Source organism: Eptesicus fuscus, chromosome 5 (assembly GCF_027574615.1).
Source record: "Eptesicus fuscus isolate TK198812 chromosome 5, DD_ASM_mEF_20220401, whole genome shotgun sequence".
Lineage (NCBI taxonomy): Eukaryota > Metazoa > Chordata > Mammalia > Chiroptera > Vespertilionidae > Eptesicus > Eptesicus fuscus.
In genome coordinates, this window is record NC_072477.1 from 5,995,117 (window position 1) to 6,018,276 (window position 23,160).

At 48.7% G+C, this 23,160-nt stretch overlaps 1 protein-coding gene and 1 non-coding gene across 5 annotated transcripts in view; one reads left to right on the forward strand and one right to left on the reverse strand.

The window, feature by feature from the left end:
* Positions 1-10,121: 10,121 nt before the first annotated feature.
* On the reverse strand, positions 10,122-10,260 carry LOC114227532 (U11 spliceosomal RNA). Its single transcript, XR_003613579.2, has one exon. It is a non-coding gene; the product is annotated as a U11 spliceosomal RNA (small nuclear RNA).
* A 6,226-nt stretch (positions 10,261-16,486) lies between these two features.
* YY1 (YY1 transcription factor) overlaps positions 16,487-23,160 on the forward strand; it is a 32,994-nt gene continuing 26,320 nt past the window's right edge. For 3 of the 4 annotated variants that reach the window (XM_028130046.2, XM_054715772.1, XM_054715771.1), the window contains exon 1: positions 16,580-17,261. In XM_028130046.2, the coding sequence (XP_027985847.1) occupies positions 16,598-17,261 (664 nt within the window). In that variant the 5' untranslated portion in view covers positions 16,580-16,597. Of the gene's footprint in view, positions 17,262-23,160 lie in introns of all 4 variants that reach the window. The other variant, XM_008154773.3, reaches the window with a different exon arrangement.

A 23,160-nucleotide genomic window follows, 5' to 3' on the forward strand; every position in this document is an offset into this window, starting at 1 on the left:
AGAAACGAGGCACCCAACCCCACCCAACTACACACTGTGACGTGTAGGGAGGGAGCAGGGGTCCAGGGCTAGGGAAGGCTCTGTCTTAGTCCGTTCCAGCTGCTGTCTGTCTATAAGGAAGCCCCAGAGACGGGCTGCTTATAAAAATAGGCCTTTATTTCTCACAGCTCTGGAGGCTGGAAGCCTGAGATCAGGGTGCAGCATGGCCAGGTTCTGGTGACAGCTCTCTCCCGGTCACAGAAGACCCTTCTCTGTGACTTCACATGACAGAAAGGGCAGAGGGGCTCGGTGGGGCCTAATAAAGGCGCCAATCCCATTCACCAGGGCTCTGCCCTCAGGACTAATCACCCCAAAGGCTCCACTCCTGACACCTCGTACCACTGCACCGGAACATCTTTGGGGATTAGTGTGGACCAAGAGGGGTGACACACTAAACCTGACGAGCTCAGAGGAGACCTGTAAGACAGCCTTACAAACTCAGAGACCTAAAGCAACCACATAGGATGCTCTGAAATGAAAACCTTCTAGCCCAGCCACCGTGGGTCAGTGGTAGAGCATCAACCTATGACTGATTCCCTGGGTTGCAGGCTTGATCCCCAGTGGGGGGGGTGTGGGTGTGTGCAGGAGGCAGCTGATCAATGATTCTCTCTCATCGTTGATCTTTCTATCTCTCTCTCCCTCTCTGAAATCAATCCTATATAATAAAGGCCTAATATGCTAAGTGTCTGGTTGTCTGGTCATCTGTTCAACCAATCAAAGTGTAATATGCTAATGATATGCTAAGGCTGTTCAACCACTTGCTATGATGTGCACTGACCACCAGGGGGCAGAAGCTCTGACCAGTAGGTTAGCTTGCTGCTGGGGTCTGGCCAATCAGGACTGAGCAAGATGGGCTGGACACGTCCTGGAGCCCTCCCGTGGTCACTCCCTGGCTGGCCAACCTCCCATGTCCCTCCCTGGCTCCAATAGTTCCCTGGTGGGGTCCCTCGGCCTGGCCTGTACCCTCTTGAAATCCAGGACCCCTAGGGAGATGTTGGAGAGCTGGTTTCAATCCAATCCCACAGGCCAGGCCTAGAGACCACACTGGTGCACGAATTCGTGCACCAGGCCTCTAGTAAAAATGTAAAAAAAAAAAAAAAAACTTCCTGCCCTAGCCAGTTTGGCTCAGTGGATAGAGTGTCATTAGCCTTCGGACTCAAGGTCCCGCGGGTTCAATTCCTGTCAAGGGCACATGCTTGGGTTGCTGGCTCTATGCCCAATTAGTGGGGCGTGCAGGAGGCAGCCAATCAATGATTCTCTCTCACCACTGATGTTTCTATCTCTCCCTCTCCCTTCCTCTCTGAAATCAATAAAAGTATATAAAAAAAGTGTCTAAAAGCAGTTCAGCGAGTAGTCATGTACTAAGGCAGTATCTTTCCCGAACAAAAGTCTATCTTTACCTTAATTGAGCTTATTATCTTTGCTAACTACCTTAGGAATGTCAAGTAATTTCCTTTTTTCAGAGCCCTCACCTACACAGGCATAGATCCCCTCATTGTATTGTCATCATGTTAATTGTTGATTAACTACAGTATCCCGCACCCACCGATGTAAAAGATGTGTCTATCATTTCACTTTTTTGTTTTTTTCTCATTTCACTTTTAATCCAATCCCAGAGGTTTCCCATTTTGCTTTCTCCCATCTCCCAAAGCTATCACTAAAGGATTTCATGTAAACCTGGTACGCCTCCTCTTCTGATTGTAATGTATAAAATAAGATGCAAAACTGCCATTTTTCTGGAGCATTTTCTCAATCCTTTGAGGTTTTCATACCTGGCAATTGTCAATTTGGCTCAAACTCATAAAAATTCTCTACAGGTTTGTGCCCTAACTGGTTTGGCTCAGTGGACAGAGCATTGACCTGTGGACTGAAGGGTCCCAGGTTCGATTCTGGTCAAGGGCATTGTACCTGGGTTGCAGGCACATCCCCAGTAGGAGGTGTGCAGGAGGCAGCTGATGGATGTTTCTCTCTCATCAATGTTTCTACCTCTCTATCCCTCTCCCTTCCTCTCTGTAAAAAATCAATAAAAATATATTTTAAAAAAATAAAACATTCTCTACAGGTTTGAACTTTTCTTACATTGACTTTAGGGTTCCACATGTGAATTTTGGGTGGGAAAACATTCAGACCTTAGCAGGCTCTTTGCAGTGGTGATATGTTAAACTGACAAGGACTAATACAGGGAATTAGGAGCTTACCACACCACTGGATGGGCTGAAAACAATGAGCCAGAGATCCAGGAATGGGGACGCAGGCGGGTGGCCGCTACGTGCAAGGGTGTGCAGCTCGATGGTGACCCAGGGACCCAACACAGAGTGACTGCTGCTGCAAACTGCCTCTTGGGACCCAGAAAACAGAGCCATAGGGATGGGGTAGACAGTGGGCCTCCCGTGAGGAGGGAGGTGATTCTGCCACTGGGTACTTTAAATTCAGGCTGTAATTTACACATCACATACACCTTGTTGACGTAAGAAATGCTCAGACCTGTAGAAAATTTTTATGAGCTCGAGCCAAATTGTTGAGAGGCCACGAGCAAGGTCTCCAATGCAGTTTCTTTTCATTTAGAATTAAGACAGCCGGGAGAAAGCGAGGCGGGGTGGATTACAGGGTAGTTAACAAGAAAGATTATGTGCCCTCTGGAGGATGATTATGCCTTGAGGGGCCTGAAAAACAGGTTCACTCTGGCCTTGCAAAGCTGTGTTAACCTAGAAGCACAGACACAATGGGCGGGGCCGATAATAAAAAATTCTGTGCCTGGGGCTTATCTATCCACCATGACCTGCCCAGCTAGGGATTTGTGATCAGACCACCCTGTGAGGCTACTTCGTCACTGGGCTCAGATTTATTACAGAGCCCTCTCTTCATCCATAACCTGAAACACCAAAGCCTACTGTAGGAAATAGGCCTCTGTGATCCATCTTCATCATAGTCAACTTTTAATGGAACCGGTTACTGAATTTCCCCAGGGCAAACGGAATGTAGGGAGGAGGGAAGAGGCTATAAGAACAAAGAACCGTGTATGTGAGCTAGCATCATGGTGGAAACCCCCGACATGCCCAGGATGAAACACCTGGGCCGCCTCAACTAGACAGGGGGGAGGTGGAGACAACTAGAAAAGGACTCAGCCCATTTTTAAAAAATAACCCAATAAGAGACAATAAGACCCAGGCAACATATGAGGAAACTAGTAACCCCATAGTACTCAGCCAATGAGGAACCAGAGGAGGGACTCTCGTACCCTAGGGGATAAATAGCCTGTGATCACTCCTCTACGTGTGCCTATACATTGGGACAGACACCCAGTCTTGCAAGGACTTATTAAAAGTCTCGTTTCTTGCCATACGTCTTTCTCCACGCCCATTATTTGAATTCAGACAGGTGAGCCTTTCTCACCTACTTGACCTCAGTCTTCCAAAATTGAGCATCAGACTGAAGCAACCCAATTTTCGCCCAGAAGCCCAGGTACCAGGGAGTCTGGGAATGTTTGCACCTTGTTCTCTGCAGTGCGGGGAGCAGCTCAGGAAAGGCACCAGCCCCGCTCTCCCCTGCCCGAGGCTGGGGGTCACTTTATAGAGACCTGACTCCAGGGCCAGGGAGCAGCTCTGCGCACGCAGCGGAGGCTCTGGGAGTCCTTCCCGCCTGTACTTACAGGGCGGTGGGGCTTTCCTGTAGATCATTGATCCACGGGGAGAAAAATCAATACAAGTCCATGGACTGAAAAAATAACTTGGGCTGGAATTTTTCTAGGGGGAGAAAAAAAAAAAAAGCTCCACACCATAACTCAGAAAGCCACGGCCGATCAATGGGATGAGTGTGAACATATACACTGACTACATTAAGGAGGCAGGCTCCGAGTGGCCCAGGGCAGGGAGGAAGGGTGTGGGGGATGGTGAAGGAAAAATGATCGAGCCTAAGGGAGGAAGAGGTGAGAGCTGGGTGCGGAGGGGGCGTGAAGGAAGGGGGACAGGACGCTGCAGCTGCAGCCACCGACAGTGGGTCTCAGTGAGGAGGGAGGTGGGTCTCAGTGAGGAGGGAGGTGATCCTGGCCGTCGTCCCGTCGTCCCGTAATGGAGAGCTCTGTTCACTGCACTGTCAATACAAGAGACACCGTGCACCTGGACGCGGTCTCCAACTCCAGCGCCCAGTCCTGATGCAACAATCCGCTTCTGGGTGAACCAGATGTGGGCTGCCAGCCTCCTCCTAGCTTCAGAGTTCAACAGTAAGTTTGTCTTTAATTCTTTTTTTTTTAATGTGTTTTTATTGATTTTAGAGAGGAAGGGAGAGGGAGAGATCAGTGATAAGAGAGAATCATTGATTGGCTGCCCCCTACTGGGGATTGAGCCCGAAACTGGGGCATGTGCCTTGACCAGAATCAAACCCGGGACCCTTGAGTCCACAGGCTGACACTCTATCCACTGAGCCAAATCGGCCAGGGCCATATTTTTACTTTTAAAAACATTTTTATTGATTGATTTGTTGTTTCACTTACTTATGAATTAATTGGTTGCTTCTTGTATGTGCCCTGACTGGAGATCAAACCCATAACCTTGGTGCATCAGTACGATGCTCTAACTGAGCTACCCGGCCAGGGCCTACTACCTTTTGTCTGATTATAAAATAGATGTTTACTCGTATGCCCATCATCTGCTACCCACTGGATTAATACATCAATCAATAAGGCATTTATTTCGACAGGAGATGGTCATTTTACATGCACTCTCTTTGTTGTGGTAGCTGTGCTAACAGGATTTTACTTTTAATGCGTTTGCTTTGAGAGGGCTGGATGACAGATTATGTCAGCTTCATCTGAGCTGGTCAAAATAAGGTGATCTTTCCAGAGCTCAGTCTACTTAATGGCTTTCTTTTGAATATGCTTCTGAGAGATAATGAGACATGCACATCACTTTCATGCAGTCTGGGGCAGGCAATATTCTTTCTTCACATTATAAACTAATTCCAAGATGGGTGCTTTTTCACTGTTTGAAGTGAATTTTCTAGAATCGTGTCTAATTTCCAGACATATGATGATTTGCTTGCAAATTCCCATCACTCAAAATCTTAAGGACAAGTGAGCTGATATGCAGACTCTCACAACTCTTCAGCCCAGTGAAGAAGCCTTCCCCTGCCTGCCACCCCCTCAGAGTAAGCCACCATTTATTTAAGTCTCCACGTGTCCCAGCCCTGAGCATAAAGAGCTGCAAAAAGAAACACCCCTACCTTCCAGAAGCTTCCAACCCAGGAACCATCTATGAGTACAGCTGACTGCATCGTGAGGATTCCTACACGCTGTGGGGGAACAGGAGCCGGGGGAAGGGGTTCTTTCTAACGGGAAGATCTGAGCGAGTAGCGGCTGGTGGATGTGAGGAAGCTTCCTTCATGAAGGGAGTGTGAGCCAAGGCAGGAAGACCGAGGGGCAAGAACAGGAAACTTCTGTGAGGCTGGATGTCAGGATGGAGCAGGAGTGAGAGAGGAATAGCAGTAACAGATAAAGACATTTATTTAGCACCTATTACATGTCAGGGGCTTTGTATATATTATTTCACTCAAACTTTGCAACCATCTTAAACAGTAATAGTCCTAATGTACAGATGAAACTGGCCCAGACAGGTTAAGAAACTCACGTGAGACCACTTAGCTAATAACTGATGGAACAAATATTCAAATCCGGGCCTGTCTGCTTTCAGAACTCCTTTTTCTACTCTGCCATGTTTCCTTAATGCAGCTAAGGGTCCTGGACCTGACTTTCCAAGCAGTAGGGGAGAGGACACAGGCAGTATCATCACCAGGTATTTCTGCTGATTGCTTCCACCCATATTTTACCTGGTCTGGCCCTGCTTCCCTGCCCTCAAAGGTGTGGTTTTGTGGGAAACCAGACACATTAACAGCCACTTTTGTAATAACATAAGAACAATTGCAGCCCTAACCGGTTTGGCTCAGTGGATAGAGCGTCTGCCTGCGGACTGAAGCGTCCCCAGGTTCGATTCCGGTCAAGGGCATGTACCTTGGTTGTGGGCACATCCCCAGTAGGAGGCATGCAGCAGGGAGCTGATCGATGTTTCTTTCTCATCAATGTTTCTAACTCTCTATCCCTCTCCCTTCTTCTCTGTAAAAAAAAAAAAGAAAAAAAAAAAAGAACAATTGCAGTTGGGGCAGAGCGCTGTGGAAACACCTGTCCAGGGAACGCTTCCTAGAGTCGTCTCAGCTGTTTTGGAAGAGGAGTAGAGTTGAGGAGGTGGAAAAGGACCTTTTAGGCAGAGGAAAAAAGTATGAACATCCTGGCGGATATGTGTGGAGGTAGCAGGACAGAAAAGGAGGCCAGAACGTTTTGGAATGCCTTGCCGAGGAGCTGGTAAGACCTTAAGGCCCCCAGAAACCCCTGCAGTTTGATCCGGGAGGGTGTGTTGCACCTGCATGCTAGAAAAGTTCAGGAGTGCCTGGGGAAGGAAGACTGCAGGGGGTAGAGCAGCTGGTTGGCAAAGGTTTAGGTGAGAGCCAGGGCCTGCATGGGGCAGGAGCAGCAGGAATGGAGCAAAGTCCGCTTGAGAAATATTTAGGAGGTAAACACATCAGGATTTGGTGGCTACCAGTGAGGATTAGGGAGTGAGAGGAGTCAACTGGTGAGAGACACCAGCGGAAAGGAGGAAGGGTGCAGGGAAGGTCGGTGGACCCAGTGAGTGAGCCTGTGGGACAGGAGCAGGGCCACCTGGAACAGTGGGGCATGGACTTAGAGCTCTGGGAGAATCCAGAGAGAGACAGAAACTAAGCACGGTCAGCACACAGGTGGTTGTTAAGCCACAAGAGTGGATCAGATGACCCAGGAGGACAGGCAGAAGCAGAGCTGCAAGAGAAGCAAAAGTCAGAGACGGGAAGTGAAGAAAAAGGAGAGTGGTGGGAGTCCCAGGGACAGAGAGGCAGACCATGTCAAGTGTTGAGAGGATGAGTCAAGGTCAGGAGTCTTCACCTGTTTGGGCACAAGACCAGGTAGAGGACAGAATGTCTGGCACACTGCTGCAGACACGATCCTGGGATGAACAGATAAAGTAGAGACCATTACAACAGACCTGGTCTCAGAATGGAAGGGGATAAGGCAATGGCTGGAGGGAAACAGGGTCACGAGAGCCTTAAGGGGCAGGACGTAATGCAAAGGCAGAGAGCCAGGGAAAATGGCAGGCGCATGGGAGAAGATGAGTGAGTGTGCAAGTACGTGAGGGACGAGGCAGACAAGAGCACAGGTGGACACAGGCTCAGCATAGAGCAGCACTGCGAGTGGAGGGAGCTTGTCTGTTAATGTGCAGGGAGACAGCACAGATGGAGGAGGAAATAAACTCTGATCCCTCCAATTTCCATGAAGCAGGAGGCCAGGGCATTGGGCTACTGCAGGGGGATGAGAAATGGACAGAAGCAGATTTCTTAAGGAGTTTGAGGAAAGTCATTTAGAGCATTTGCTGAGCAAAATGGTGCAGGGAGTTTGACTTAGGACAAGTAGGAAGGGTTCTCAAGTGACATACACTCAGTTGATGCTGGAGACCATGAAGAAGGCAAGACAAAAATCTATGTACACCAGTGGGGTTTCCAGTAGATCCCAGGGTTTCAGAAGTGGGTGTTTGGTGACATCTCATCAGACACAAGTAGTACTGGCGGCTGAGGATGCTGTGATCAACCAGTGTTCTGGTCTGGAAAAGAGAGGGATTGAAAGGCCTGAGGCTGAAATGTAGCAGTAACGGGAGAGAAGGTGTGAGGGTCAGAGGATGGGATACTGGGAGTTAAGATTCCAGATGTGGTGTTGTTCGTAAGCATGACAAGGACATGGCAGCTGAAGAGGTGGAAATGAGAGTAACAAGTTAGAAGGCCAACATATAAGGAGGCTGTGCTGGCTCAAGTCCACCAAGGGTCAGGTATGGCTTAGGTTCAGGAGGAAAGTTGTAGATAAAGTGCCAAGTCTTCAATGAACACGGGAGAAGCTGAGATGGTAGAGAGGGTGGCATCTGCGATGGCGTTAGCCTTGAGTCATGTCAGAGTAAGCACTGCCTTTGGGTGACGTGGTCAGAAAGTCACCAGAAACTTGGGGTGCTAAACACACAATACAGTGCACAGGTGATGTGTTCTGGAATTGTGCCCGAAACCTGTATAATTTTGTTAACCAGTATGACCCCAATACATTCAGTGAAAAAGAAAAAAAGGGAAAGATTCAGGCAATCCAAGATTGCATTCTTACAATGACAATGCCACTTAAGCAAAATAGTACATGGTCACTCCCAATCCATCGCTCAGGCAGAAATAGGATGGCACAGCTTACAACATAATGAAGTCCTTCCTCCCCACCCCATCCTTTCAACCCAAGTTTAAAACGCTCCATGACCTAAGTAAGAGAGGGAAGCACTGTGCCAGGAGAGTGCCATGGCGGTTTGGTGACAATTCTGCTGAAGCGTGGCGAGAAGAGCTGACGGTGTTCTGGTCTGTCCTGCATCTCTAGGCTGCTGTTTTGCCGAGTGGCAGCTGTTGACCCACCACGATAACGTCCTTGCCAACTCTTCCTGGGTTTACCCTCCCCATCCAAAGCACCGTGTCACAGGGGGAAAGTGACCAGGAAGACAGCAGCACCTGGATCACAGATATAGACACACTCCCTAAAGGAGCTCCAACGTTGAGAAATTGCGTTCTGACACAAAACAGAAAAGCAAGTTGTTTATTCTACTTTTAATAGAAAATAATCCACCTAGCTCCGAGAGATTAAAAACCTAATGCTGATGACAAAAAGTCTGGTCGGCAAATGAGTTCTCATTTGCTCTAAGATACCCCGTGAGTACTGGGCCCTGTCAAAGCTGGCAGTGGAGGCAAAGCATAAGCACAGAAGTGATGTGTGTGGGCAGGGCTGGTTCACCCAGCAATGAAAAGGAACCGTGAGAAGGGACCCGAACCAGTCCCGGGAGCATAAACTTTTCCTGCCCAAGTTGGGCAGTCCCCTTACCATCTCCGCTTCCTCCTATAACCCGACACTGGCAGTGCGCAGGCCATTGGTTAGCGGAGAAAATGCAGAGTTTAGAGGTTCCAGGACTTTGATGATATTACCTGGATGATAAATGGCATGACCAGGACCCGAAGTCAAGTTTTGAGGACTCATGTCTGTCCTTCCCACTGATCAGTTCCACAGCTGTCCTACCTTCCAAAGCCTGAAACTCCCAAACAATCTCCAGGATTAATCCCCAAGTCACGGTGGAAATTTTGAACAAGGCAAGGTTCATAAAAAGCGGGTTGGAGGTGGCACATGATGTTAGAAAACAAGTACTGAGAAACCTCAACTATCCTCAACAACAGTTTTCAGTGAATTAATTCGATGAATTTCCAAGGCTAAAAATACACTTTCTGTACTGAGTGTTATTGGCTTGTCCCGAATGTTTACAATTTTACCACCGGACTTATTTTATCTACTCCCTTTTCATATAGAAATTAACACAGAAAAAGCTAAGCGCTGCATTGGGCACTGTGTGGCCTGTTCAACCCTTCCAGGCCTTTATCTGGTGAGGTTGGGCTCCGCCCTCTCTACTTCTTCCTAGGACAAGAACCAAGACAAGTATTTGTGAGCTGTCTGTCCACAGCCTATCTCCCCTCCGTACTGCAGGCTTCATGAACACAGCGATTTCTCTTGCTCACACTGCAAGAGCAGGTACTCACAAATGGGGCAGGAACACTGGGCTTACCTAATCCCCTAGTTCTGTCCTCTTTAACTAAACAAAAAACCCCTATTCCGCTCACTCTCGCAGAGAACAAGGTTAAGTCCCAGTCCACTAGAGCTCTCCCCATTCCACCACACTGACCTGTCTCACGCTCACAAGCACGCGAATAAGGCATCCTGTTTCTTACAGTGCAGCAAGTATGCTGTGAAACAGGTGTGGGGATGCGTTACATTGGGTTGAAGGAGAATTGTCTGCCCCTTCTGCTGGAGTGTGCAGGCTGCATTGGTTTGGAAGGGCAGTGGCAGGAGCAACTGCCATACACATAAGTTGATGTAGCTGCTGTGAAGGCGCATTCTAACAATAGAGAAAAATGAGGCTCATCTATTACTATTATTTGGGGCGGAGGGGAGGAGTGCCAGGACCAACCATCACCAGCTGCCCAAATAACAAAAAAAAACTGCTTCTGAAATGTCTTAATGTCGAGTATGCACGTGGAACAATCAAGCTGCCCTACCCTACATGTCCACTCAGGACAGAAGCCCTTTTTTGAGGTTCATCTATTATTAAAGATTTCAACTTTCCTTATACTTATGGGCAATAACCAGATTCACTTACTGTAATAAACCACTTAGCCCCAGAAAGACTTTGACTAACACCTTTAGGTGGGCTTAATAGACATGTACAGTTAGGTCATTTCACCATAATTTAACTCCATATCTAATATATGCATTGATTTGGAGAGTTATTCCTTTAATAGCTCATATTTCATAGATCCCACAACTAGGAAAAATAATTATAGTTTAAATGACTAAGAAAACTGCACACATCTGTAAGTTTTCATTTAACTTGTACTAATCCAAACTGGGGGCAACCAATTTAGATGCACACACATGAATTTTCATCCTAACTTTTCTAAATATTCTATTGGAAACTCAGCATGGATCTGAAGCAGAACAGAGGCTTTGCAGCCTAGCAAGGGCAGGAAATGCTGGCACTGGCTGCAAACCCCAATACTGCCTTGTAGGGAGACCATGAGCTCCTCTCTGGGCAGGTTTCCTTGAAGACTGGCCCCACCCATGTCAAACAGTCTGTAACTGATGCAGAGCAGGGCAATTTCATAGGCAGCTAAATTAGTTTGTGGTAAGGGAAGTTATTTTTGATGAAAATTCAATCCTAATATATAAAAAGCCAGGGGCCATCACGACCGAAATAACGGGATGGACGACCGAACAGCAGGCTGCGTCGTGGGGTGACAAAGCCATTGGGGGGGGTTAGTGAGGGATGACCAAACGACTGAACAGCAGGCTGCATGGGGCAACCAGACCGGTGGAGGGGGGCGGGGGGACGACAGTTGAGGGCAACCAGGCTGGCGGGAGGGGAGAGGCAGTTAGGGGTGATCAGGCTGGCAGGAAGGGGGCAGTTAGGGGCTATCAGGCAGGCAGGCAGGTGAGCAGTTAGGAACCAGCGGTCCCGGATTGTGAGAGGGATGTCCAACTGCTGGTTTAGGCCCTATCCGTGGGATTGGGCCTAAACCAGCAGTCGGGCAGTCCCCAAGGGTCCTGGATTGGAGAAGTGCAGGCTGGGCTGAGGGGACACCCCCCCTCCATGCCAAACCAGTTAGGGCTAAAGTCAAGAAGACTTTAGCTGTCAGTCTTATGGGGAGTTCCCTTGTAGGCAACTAACTGCTTCTCTTGCTGTTTTTAAGATTATCTCTGTCTTTAACCCTTTGCACTCGCTTGCTTTTTTCTCGATTCCTTTATTCTACTTGGGATTTAATTTTTTAAATACCCTAGATTTTACAAAGCACGGCAATAGAATAAAAAACTGGAGTTTCTTTTCATACAAACTTATTTGGATTTTTTTGTATTTCAAATTATTGATACATTCAATACAATTCGACATACAAGCTGCTACCGATGCTAACCGTGTCGAGTCACACTCGACATCCGAGTGCAAAAGGTTAACTTTTGGCATTTTCATTATGAAGTGTCTTGGTGTGGGCCTCTTGGGGTTAATCTTGTTTGGGACTCTCCTCCAGAGTCATTCACATTTCCTCAACCATTAGTGAGCTTTGACTTCTTAGAGATTCTAGAAAGATATATATAACTCTTAACGATTCTAACGTTCTACTTTCTTCTGTAGTTGATATTAATCTCCACAGTAGACTAGAAGCTTTGTACAAAGTTGGAGCTTTTATTCATTTACTAGAGGCCCAGTGCACAGATTCGTGCACCAGTGGGGTCCCTTGGCCTGGCCTGCAGGGATAGGGCCGAAACCGGCTCTCTGATACCCCCAGGGGGTCCCAGATTGTGAGGTTGCAGACCATGTGGAGGGATCCCACCAATGCACAATCAGGGCCGGGGAGGGACCGTGGGAGAGCTCCAGGGTGTGTCTGGCCTGTCTCACCCAGTCCTGATCCACCGGACCCCAGCAGTGAGCTAGCATACCAGTCAGAGCGTCTTCCCCCTGGTGGTCAGTGTGCGTCATAGCGACTGGTTGAACTGTGGAATGAATGGTCAGACACTTAGCATATTAGGCTTTTATTATTATAGTTGTTGCTCTGTGCACGAATCTGTGCGCCAGTAGCTCTCTGCCCACTGCCCCGCCCCCTCTCATAGCTTGCTGCCCTGCCCCCTCCTGTAGCTCTCCGCCGCCCACTTGTAGCTCGTTGCCCCACCCTCCTGCTGATCCATTTGCATATTATATCTTTATTACATAGGACTGGGGGGGGGGGGGCCAGTGCACGAATTTGTGCACCTTGAAAGAACTGTGAGCTGTGAGGCTGCGGTGGGCACAGGGGTGGGTCTCGGCCCATCCTCTGCAACCCTGTCCGGCCCCTCCCACCTCGGCCCCCGGTTCCCTGTCAGCCAGCAGCCCTGCTCCTGCCGCTGCCACTCCCACATGCTGGCAGCGCCAGCCCCGCTTGCATCCGCTGATGGCGTAGAGCAATTGGGGCTGGCACCAGCCCCTATTGCCCCTAGGAGCAGGGGGAGGTGGAGAAGCCCTCGGGGGCAATTGGGGCCAGCAGCCGCTGTTCCCACCTGCTGATGGCGCCGAGTGATCGGGACTGGCTCCAGGCGCCAGCAGTGGGTGCGAGCGGCAGCTCCAGAGCAGGCAGCAGGTGCAAGCGGGGCTGTCGCTGGTAGCGGATGCAAGAGGCAGCTGCCAGCCCCAATTGCTCCTCAGGAGCAGGGGAAGGTGGAGAAGCCCTGAGGGGCGATAGGGGCCGGCGCTGGGCACCAGCAGCGGGTGTGAGCGAGGCTGGCACCAGCATCAGGTGCAAGCGCCGGGCGGGACCGTGGCGCACGGGAGCAAATAATTTTCAGTAACCACCAGAGACTCGCCCCGATGACAGTGACCAGCGTCCCACCTTGGTCTGGCACCCCCACTCACTTGCTCCACCATCCCACCGTGGCCGACGCCTGCCACGTTCCGCGCTCTGCTGCCTGCTGCCGACACCTGCCATCTTCCAAGCATGCCCCCTGGTGGTCGGCGCACATGATAGCAAACAGTTGTTCAGTTGTTCCGCTGTTCGGTCTATTTGCATATTAGCCTGTTATTATATAGGAAGGATAGGATTTATTTATTTATTTTTAATATATTTTTGTTGATTTCAGAGAGGGAGAGGGAGACAGAAACATTAATGATGAGAGGCATTCCCCCTACTGGGGATTGAGCTACCTGGGCATGTGCCCTGACTGGGACTGGGACAGTGACATCCTGGTTCATTGGCCCACGCTCAACCACTGAGCCATGCTGGCTGGGCTATTTATTTTTTGTTAATCTTCACCTGAGGATATTTTTTTCCATTGATTTTTAGAGAGAGTAAAAAGGAGGGAAAAAACAAGGGAGGGAGAGGAAAAAGAAGGCAGAGAGAGAGGGAGAGAAATGTCAATGTGAGAGTGACACACTGATTGGCTGCCTCCCACACATGCTGTGATGGGGCTGGGAATCAATCTGCAAAGCAGGCATGTGCCTGGGAATTGAATCTGAGACCCTTCTGTGCATGGGCTGATGCTCTAACCACTGTACACCTGCCAGGGCCAAAGCTGGAGCTTTTGAGAAGGTGGGAAGGTCAAGCACTATCCCTCAGAACTCCTCTGTCAGTGCTTTCTACTTCTTTTTTTGATGAAACAAGAAGCAAACAATAACTCCATGTGCAAAGCATTGAGCTGTAGACAGACATAGCCATGGCCTTTGGAAGTGGAGAGGGTAAAAACACTGGTGGTGTAAGAGAACTACCAGATTAAGTGATGTTAAATCATCTGTCTTGGCGGGGGGGGGGGGGGGGGGGGGGGGGGGGGAACGGGACTCCAGAAGTTGAGTAAATGCTCATTGGTCCAATTCATTCTGCTCAAACAGAGCATAATAAAAATGAGATTATCCTACATTTAAAGCTTCATGGCTCTGAAATTGCAATTTAACCTGATCTTTTAAATTGATTTTCACTTTTAGCAGCAAGTGTAAGCAGGCTAGAGCTGATTCAGGGCAGTGTCTCTGCAGGTCAAGCCAAAAGATACTTCACAGCTAAAGAGCGGAAGACAAGAACATCTCTCACCACAGAAAACTGGAGGCCAGTCTGACAGGTCACCTGCTCCAGTGCAAGTTAAAAAAACTATTCATGAGCAGGTGCTAGGATAGCATTTAGGGGCATCTCACACCTACCACCTTCCTGACAATTTGAAAAACCCTGTTCAGCCTTCTCCACACTTGCCTGGGGTCTACAGATCTGTGACTCAGAAGCTAAGCTACCTAATTGGGTACTTTCCCCTTTTCTCTTCTCTTCAGGGAAAGTATCAACAACTTGCAAAGACATTTTCCCATCAATTACTAGAGATGGGGAAATTAAGCCACAAAAATTCTCCCACAACTGGTTTTCATATGTGAAATATTTCTGCAGAATTTACAAGCTACCAAGCTATAAAGGACGTATTTCAACAGATTTGCCAAAATGTGTGGGTGCAGCATTCCGAGGGGAATTACTCAGGTTTTAAATCTCAGATTCAAAATGATCTAATTTTTCACTCCTTTACAGTATTATTCTCAAAATTCAAGTCCAATGCCATTTAGAAATAGGAATTAAATTAAGACTGATCAAATCACTTAATCAAAATGCAAACATTTCCCTAATATGGTCCCATAAAGACACCAACTTGTTTTAACAAGTTGAGTCTAAGATTAATGTATTGCAGTTCATATGATCAGGGGCTTCAACTGCAAGAACACTATCCAAAAGACAAGAGTAAACATGGGAGAACATACACGTTCAAGAAATTCACATGGGCCAAACGCGTACAGCAAAGACACACCTTCCCAAGTTTTCAGTTTTTCATGGCTTTCTTAAAAAATCAGCACACCTTTATTTCTATTGCTTTAAACCAGGCCAACAGAGTAAACGGGCAAAACCACTTCGCTGTAATAGAGCTAGCTATTCAGGAAGGTTCAACTTGCCCCGCTAATTCGTGCCAGGAAAAACTTAGGCTCTGTGGCAGGTATAATGAAGAACAGGGCAGGAAAAATCGTGTTATTTTAAAAGAAGAGACCAATGCAAAGCCTGGTGGGCGTAAGGAGCATCCTCTATGAATGTGAGAAATAGGTGAAGACTGAGGTCAAGGGAAGCCATGATTGGCTGGAGAGCGAAGAAAGGGAAGCTCCGAAGGAAACTGTAGAGCCGAGCTACACGGCGAGCGGCCGGGACCCCAGTTCTAAGATCTATCGGGAAGCAGGCACCAACGGCTCCGTCCCAGGTTTCCGCGGGTCATAAAAGGATAACGGACGCCGTCCCAACGGTGGACCTGGGGGCTCCGCGCGCCACTTCCACCTGCCCGCTCCGCGCGGCCAATCTGCGCTCCGCCACGGGCCCAGCGGGGCAATGCGGGAGCGCGGCAGACCGCGGACATTTTCATTTTCCTCTGTGGTCCGCCCACATTTGTCGCAGCCGTCATCGCCTGCCCGAAGACAGTCGCCAAGAGCAAACGCCGTCCCGCGAGAAAAAGGAGGCTCAGGCGTTTCTCGTCAAAACAGACTTTATTGGGGCACCGGGGCTGACTCGCGCGCGCCGCCCGCTCCCCCACGCGGTCCCCCGGTTCCGATCCCCGCGCTCGGCCGGCCGGCCCTCCCCCGCGGTGCCCCGGGCCGCGCGCACCGCTCACCATCTCCCGAGGTAGCGGCTGCCGCGGCGACGCCCGGATCCTGAGTGCGGCCCGGGCCTGGGGCGACGGGTTTTGCCGCTGTTGCACCGCGGAGGGCGGGAGTCGCGCGACTAGCGGCGACGGCGCAGTGACATCACGCGCCGCGGGCCAGCCAGCGCGCGCGGGGGCCGTCCCGCCTGCCCCAATCCGGGAGGAGCCTGGGAGAGTGGGCGGGGCCTCGGTGGCGAACGGCTGACCGATTGGCAGAGGAGGAGGAGCGAGAGGGCAAGCTGGCGAGTAGGAGCGAGGCGGGGTGGGCCGGGACAGCGCGGAAGTCTCGCGAGGCGAGCTCGAGCGCAGTGTGGCGGCGGCGGCGGCGACGGCCAGATCTGGGCTCGGGGTGAGGAGTTGGTATTTGTGTGGAAGGAGGCGGAGGTGCAGGAGGAAGGGGGAAGCGGAGCGCCGGCCCGGAGGGCGGGAGGAGGCGCGGCCAGAGCAGGAGGCCGAGGCGCGGTGAGGCGGGGCGCCGGGGTGAGCAGCGGCCGAGCGAGCGCGGGGCGCACCGAGGCGAGGAGGCGGGGAAGCCCGCCGCCGCCGCCGCCGCGCCCGCCCCTTCCCCCTGCCGCCCGCCCCCTCTCCCCCCGCCCGCCCGCCGCCTTCCTCCCTCTGCCTTCCTTCCCCACGGCCGGCCGCCTCCTCGCCCGCAGCCTCGGAGCCGAGGCCGCCGCGGCCGTGGCGGAGGAGCCCTCAGCCATGGCCTCGGGCGACACCCTCTACATCGCCGCGGACGGCTCGGAGATGCCGGCCGAGATCGTGGAGCTACACGAGATCGAGGTGGAGACTATCCCGGTGGAGACCATCGAGACTACCGTGGTGGGCGAGGAGGAGGAGGACGACGACGACGAGGACGGCGGCGGCGGAGACCACGGCGGCGGGGGCGGCCACGGGCACATGGGCCATCATCACCACCACCACCACCACCACCACCACCCGCCCATGATCGCGCTGCAGCCTCTGGTCACCGACGACCCGACCCAGGTGCACCACCACCAGGAGGTGATCCTGGTGCAGACGCGCGAGGAGGTGGTGGGCGGCGACGACTCCGACGGGCTGCGCGCCGAGGACGGCTTCGAGGACCAGATCCTCATCCCGGTGCCCGCGCCGGCCGGCGGCGACGACGACTACATCGAGCAGACGCTGGTCACCGTGGCGGCGGCCGGCAAAAGCGGCGGTGGCTCGTCGTCGGGCGGCGGCCGCGTCAAGAAGGGCGGCGGCAAGAAGAGCGGCAAGAAGGGCTACCTCGGCGGCGGAGCCGGGACGGCGGGCGGCGCGGACGCGGGCAACAAGAAGTGGGAGCAGAAGCAGGTGCAGATCAAGACCCTGGAGGGCGAGTTCTCGGTCACCATGTGGTCCTCAGGTGAGCGACCGCGCGCGCCGGCCCGCGCCGGCCCCCGGGATGTTTTTGTTTTGAAGGGAAGCCATGTTTTATGTGTGTGATGGGCGCCGCCATCTTCTTCGCAGGGCAAGTATGGCGGCCCCAAAAGATGGCGGGCGGGCCGCGGCGGGGGCGGCGGGCGGCGGCCGTGGCCCGAAAAGATGGCGGCGGAGGAGCGGCGCCGCCCGCTAGGCCGCAATGGCGTAGTTTCCCTGGACTGGGCGGCCCCGCGGCGCGGGCGGGGCGGGGCGGGGCGCGCTCGGGCCAACGGACGGCCCGTCGGCTCGTTGTCCTTGGCCCCCGCCCGCCCGGCTCCCCGCGAGGCCCGCGGCTCGGGGCGCGAAGAGGGCGTTGGTGGGGCGTACGGATCTCGCGCCCGGCCCGGCAGAGCGTCCCGCCGCCGCCTCTTCCCCGCCTTCCTGTAGAGGGCGTCGCTCACCCTCACGCCGCCCCCGCCCCCTTCCCCGGACCCTCCACTGCTCCCGGGAGGCGCCTTCCGAAGGGGGCGGGAGTGCCCGGGCCCTTTGCTCCCACGCACCGCGCAGGCCGGGCCCCGCCCGCGGCCGCGTTCGTCTTCGCGGGGCGGGACTTGGGCGGCACGTCGGGCTGGCGTCTGCGGGCTTGGCGTCGGCAGGCCTGTCACCGTGTCGCGGCCCGGCCTGGACCGCGCTCCGCAGCACGTCGTGGACAGGGGCCACGAATGTTTGTAGATAATTGTTAGCTCTTGACGTTTCCGGAAGTTTTTTAAAGTATGTCTCTTTGCAAATAAGTTGGTTGGCTATTCCACTAAATAAAATCGAGTACTGTCAGTCTCTGCATGCTTTCTATTTGGTAGAAAACTACCTTATTTTTCCCGTGAAAAGTACTCTAGAAAAGCGTCTTTTTACTATTTTAATACTGCTTTGAACGAAGGCCAGAAAAATATCTCAGGCATGTGTAAATCTCTTATATAGGGTATTTATAGTTTTCAAAAGGTTTTTTATGTCTGTATCTTATTTATGAATCTAACAAGTTAAATTGCTGGGATATTAAGTAGGCTGAGAATAATCCTGCCGTAGCTAACCTAGTACCTGTGATGGTTTAAGTTTAGTACTAAGTTACTTTAATGCTATTTCATAAATTCTCAAAATTGCATGGAGTCTCAAAATGTGACCTTTTGAGTATTAAAGGATTTTTAAAATTTAGAGGAATGATTTAAATAGAAGGTGAAAAGTCTGGACTGAAAAGCTGGTCTGGTTGTATCTACTGAAAGCCCCAAGTTGAGATAACTAATAACTAAAGCTGTTTGGATGGACCTGTGACTCAACTAAGCAAAGGGGATCAGAGCTGCTGCCAAAATCTCAATAGCAAGTGCTAACAGGCGCTGCTCTGCATTTCAGAGGGCCTTTAGTTTAGCAGGAGCTCTATGTTAGAAATCTCTCTATTTTAGGACCTACTGATTGTCCACTGAGTATATTGGAACTAAAAGCCATGTTTTTGCACTAATAGGCATGGAATAAGGGAGGGAGAAAAAGTGTTGGTTATGTTGAGTTGGCTGAATGGAGGATTTCTTTGAATTCGATATTTAGGTAGATATGTTAACCACGTAACATTAAATTTACTTTTTCTTATGGTATGGTCATGTTGGTTTTATGGTAACTTAGAAAACCAGGGAATTTTTACAGATTCTGCATTTGATCTTACTAAATTGCTAACCTATTTTCAATACCATGAAAATTTGATAATGAGGCTTTACTTGATGAAGTGGTATATATCAAATCAGTCAGGTGGGAAAGTCTTAGGGCTTGACTAATGGGAGTTAATTTACACTTAAGTCTAGTTTAAAAGTCATTACTATCCCTGTGCAAGTGGCTGCTTACCTGGTTGCACAGTATGGGGTAATTGTCTCCCCCCAACCCCCTTTTTTTAAAGAATGTCTGGTGTTACAGAGTCTTCTGTGCATAAATGTGGTAAATATTTGATGGCAATAACATAATATGGCCTATTCCTAAGACATGTTTTTTGGTAAACTAGCCCTCTTCTTGTGGTTTGGAATTATTGCCAAAGAGAAGGTAAATAGTTGGTAATTAACTATACATGTCCCAAGTTAAAATTCTGCATACACTGTAGTTTCATCTTCAGACCTGAAATGAGCTAATTGCTAAGAGGTGAAGAAATCAGCCCTGCGGGCATGGCTCAGTGGTTGAGTGTGTCCACCAATGAACCTGCAGGTCACGGTCGGATTCCTGGTCAGTGCACATGCCTGGGTTGTGGCTCAATCCCCACTGGGGCATGTAGGAGGTAGCCGATCAATGATTCTCTCATCATTGATGTTTCTATCTTTCCCACTCACTTCCTCTCTGAAATCAATAAAGATCTATTAAAGAAATCAAAGCAGGTTAATTGTTAAGCTCTGTGTGTGTGTGTGTGTGTGTGTGTGTGTGTGTGTAGGCAGACAATGTACTCACTGCTTCACATACTTGCTCGCTCTCATTTGATCTTAGTCTCGAAAGTTTCAACTACACTTAGAGTTTCACTAAAACATTCTTTTAGGTTGGAATGAGTTCTGTGAGGTGACAGTTTGTCTAACACCAAGCTTAGTTATCTGAAGTTCTTAATAAAAGTAACTGTATACATAGGGTCATATTCTCAGGACTCTAGTTACTTATTAGTGCCTCTTGGTTTAAAAAAAAAAAAAAAAAAAGGCTGAACGGGGCCCCAGCATGTTTGTGGAAACCAAATATTTGGTTTTTATCGGTTTCTTTTGCTAATATGCCATCTTCTTTGATTTCCCACCAGAGTAACAGTGGTACCTATGGTTGGTGCCTTTGAATTGGACAGCAGTAGCAATAGGATAGTTTTAGATCTGAAAGTTATAAAGTCCTTAGACATCTGCTTTTTCCTTTTTTAATTGATATAATTCACATGTGCACAGTTCAGTAATTTCTAGTACATATTCACCAGGTTGTACAACCATGACCACTATCTAATTCCAGAACATTTTTGTCATCCCAAAGAGAAACACCATACCTGTTAGCAGTCACTCCCATTTCCTTCTCTCCCCAGCCCCTGGCAACCACTAATCTACTTTCTGTTTCTCTGGATTTGCCTGTTCTGGACATTTCATTTAATTGGAATTGTATAGTATGTGGCCTTTTGTGTCTGGCTTAGTCTGTTTTTAAGGTTCGCCCATGTTGTGGATGTACTTCCTTTTTATGGCTGAATAGTGCTCCATTGTATGGATTAACAGGACCTTATTTTTCACATGAGAAGGTTAAGGCCCAGGTAAGGCTGAACACATTCACTATTTAATCACAGTTCAACTGTTTTCATTATTTATTTTTTATTTCAGAGAGGAAGGGGGGGGCGGGGGGGAGAGAGAGAGAGAAACACATCAGTGATAAGAGAGAATCATTGATCGCCGCCTCCTGCACGCCCCCTACTGGGGATAGATCCCGCAACCCTGGCATGTGCCCTTGACTGGAATTGCACTGGGACTCTTCAGTCCGAAGGCGGATGCTCTATCCACTGAGCCAAACCAGCTAGAGCTGTTTTCATTATTCTTAATTCATTACTTCAAGGCCCATGTTTTCTTTTTTCCCCCTGGCATATAATTAATGACTATTTCAATATTGCTGGATTAGGGGCACAATATTATTCATCACTACTGTGTAGGAGCGACATACTATTTTACGGAGCTTATTGTAAACTAAACCACTTAACTCTAGAGCATTAGGTGGAGTAGGGAGGCTAATGATAAAAGCTGAGTATTTAAAACATTTAGTTTTGAGAGAGACCTAAGAAGGCTTTAAAATCTTGATGTTTCAGGTAGTTAAAAATTGTGGCCTTCACTCAAGGCTGTTGATGTTTTAATTATCTTGTTAGACCACATGCAGAAGTGCTTGGTGGTGGATTGAGCAAAACATCTAAGACCAGAAAACTTTTGATACTAGAATTAGTAAATTGAAAGAAAATCGAAATGTCTTAACATTTTTTCAGTGTTTCCTGGCTGGCATGGCTCAGTGGTTGAGCATCAAACCCATGAACCAGGAGGTCACTGTTCAATCCCCAGTGTGGGGCATGAAGGGGGTAGCTGATCAATGGTTCTCTCTCATCACTGATGTTTCTTTCTCCCTGTCCCTTCCTCTCTGAAATAAAAATTATTTTTAAAAAGTTTTTTAATGTTATATATTCAAAAAATTCAGATATGCCAACAGTTACTAGTTGTGAACATTTGCCACTCTTCTGTAGATTTTCAAGTTCTCCTTTTTGACCGTGCTATTTATCACTAAGTAGGAATGCTATAAACATAAATTTCCATGGAGCAAAGCCAAAGAAGTCCTCTCCAAAGTAATGACGTTAACAGCTACGTGGGATCCTGATTCCTGACCTGGTAGCTCTGGAAGCCTGGTTTACTGATAAAGCCTCCACTGTTAGACTCTCCAGTCCACATTATTGACCTTTTCTTCTCCCTCCCACCTTCCACAGCAGACTTTCCCTAGTGGGGAAAGAAGAATCTATATCAGGAAAAGGTCAGAACTCCTGACCTACCTCATAGCATTTTAGGCTTTTGGAAGAGAATAAATAAAATAATATTTTGAAAGTATGCCAGACTCCTGCGCGGGTATGTACTAAGTCTGCTTAGTTAGGTCTGTTTTAAGGCGGCGAAATTTAGGGCCCATAACAGGTTATTAGCCAAAAAACATATATATATACATACACATATATACGTGTGTGTGTGTGTGTGTATACACACACATATATATACACATATACATATACATATATATATATATATTAGAACGAACAGTTCTTAAGGTCTGCTTTTTGTTGTTACCTCCAGATCTGTTCTTTCCAGGTGACCATTTTATAAATCCTGCTCTAACTGCTTCCCATAGGAAGAGTATGCAAAAGTGAAAACTTTTTATAACTTTAGGATCTGGAAATTTACTCGTGAGTTGTACTTTATAATATTGGATAAACTCTTAAACCTTGTATATTTAAAATTTGCTGTCTTACTTGGATGTTGGAAATAACACATTTCCCTATTGCTAGCAAAACATTAGGAAGATGTGGGGAGGTCATAGAAGTTAATTACCTTCGTTGTATAAATTTGTACCTTCCTATAGGTATGGTGGGCTTTAATTTCAGTACTGGAAAGGAACCATTTTCTAATGCTATATTGTGTTAGCAGGTCCCATTCTACTTAATTTAGTGGTTCAATACCAATAACAGCAGCCCAGTGGTTTTGGGAATCATATTAGTAAACCATCAGATTTCCTCTTTAGAGGGCACTGACCCAAAGTATCTGACCTTGTAAAATCTTAACTTCTGACCTTGGGATCTTTGTAAAATGACTTGTTTGAAGTAGGGGTATCCCTAAAAGCATTTTTAGTTCCTTTATACCAAGGAATTCTCCTTTCCGCATTCCTCTGTGACAGTAGGAAACTATATATTCCATTTCTTAAAGCATAGCTCTTTAATTGTTGAATATTAGGAACTCTCTTGAGTAAAATGCTTAATAATCATTCAGTTAGTCTTACACAGTAGTTTCAGATATGACTAAATATTAAAACAATCTAACTGGTTGTGATGGGCTTTCTTTTCTTGTATAAATACATATGGTTTCTATATTAAATAAGTTTTTATAGATTTTTAATAAGGACTAAATACAGACCTCTGGATTTCACACACACACACACACACACACACACACAATCTATTCTTTTCTGAATTTTCTAAGACTTGGAAATCAGTTGACTTCAGTCCCTGGCTTAAAAACCCCTCACAACAATGAATATGCTTAATGCCACTGAGCTATAGACTTAGAAATGGTTAAAATGGTAAACTTTATATTTTGTATGTTTTAACACACCCACACCCACAGACATCCCATTATTGT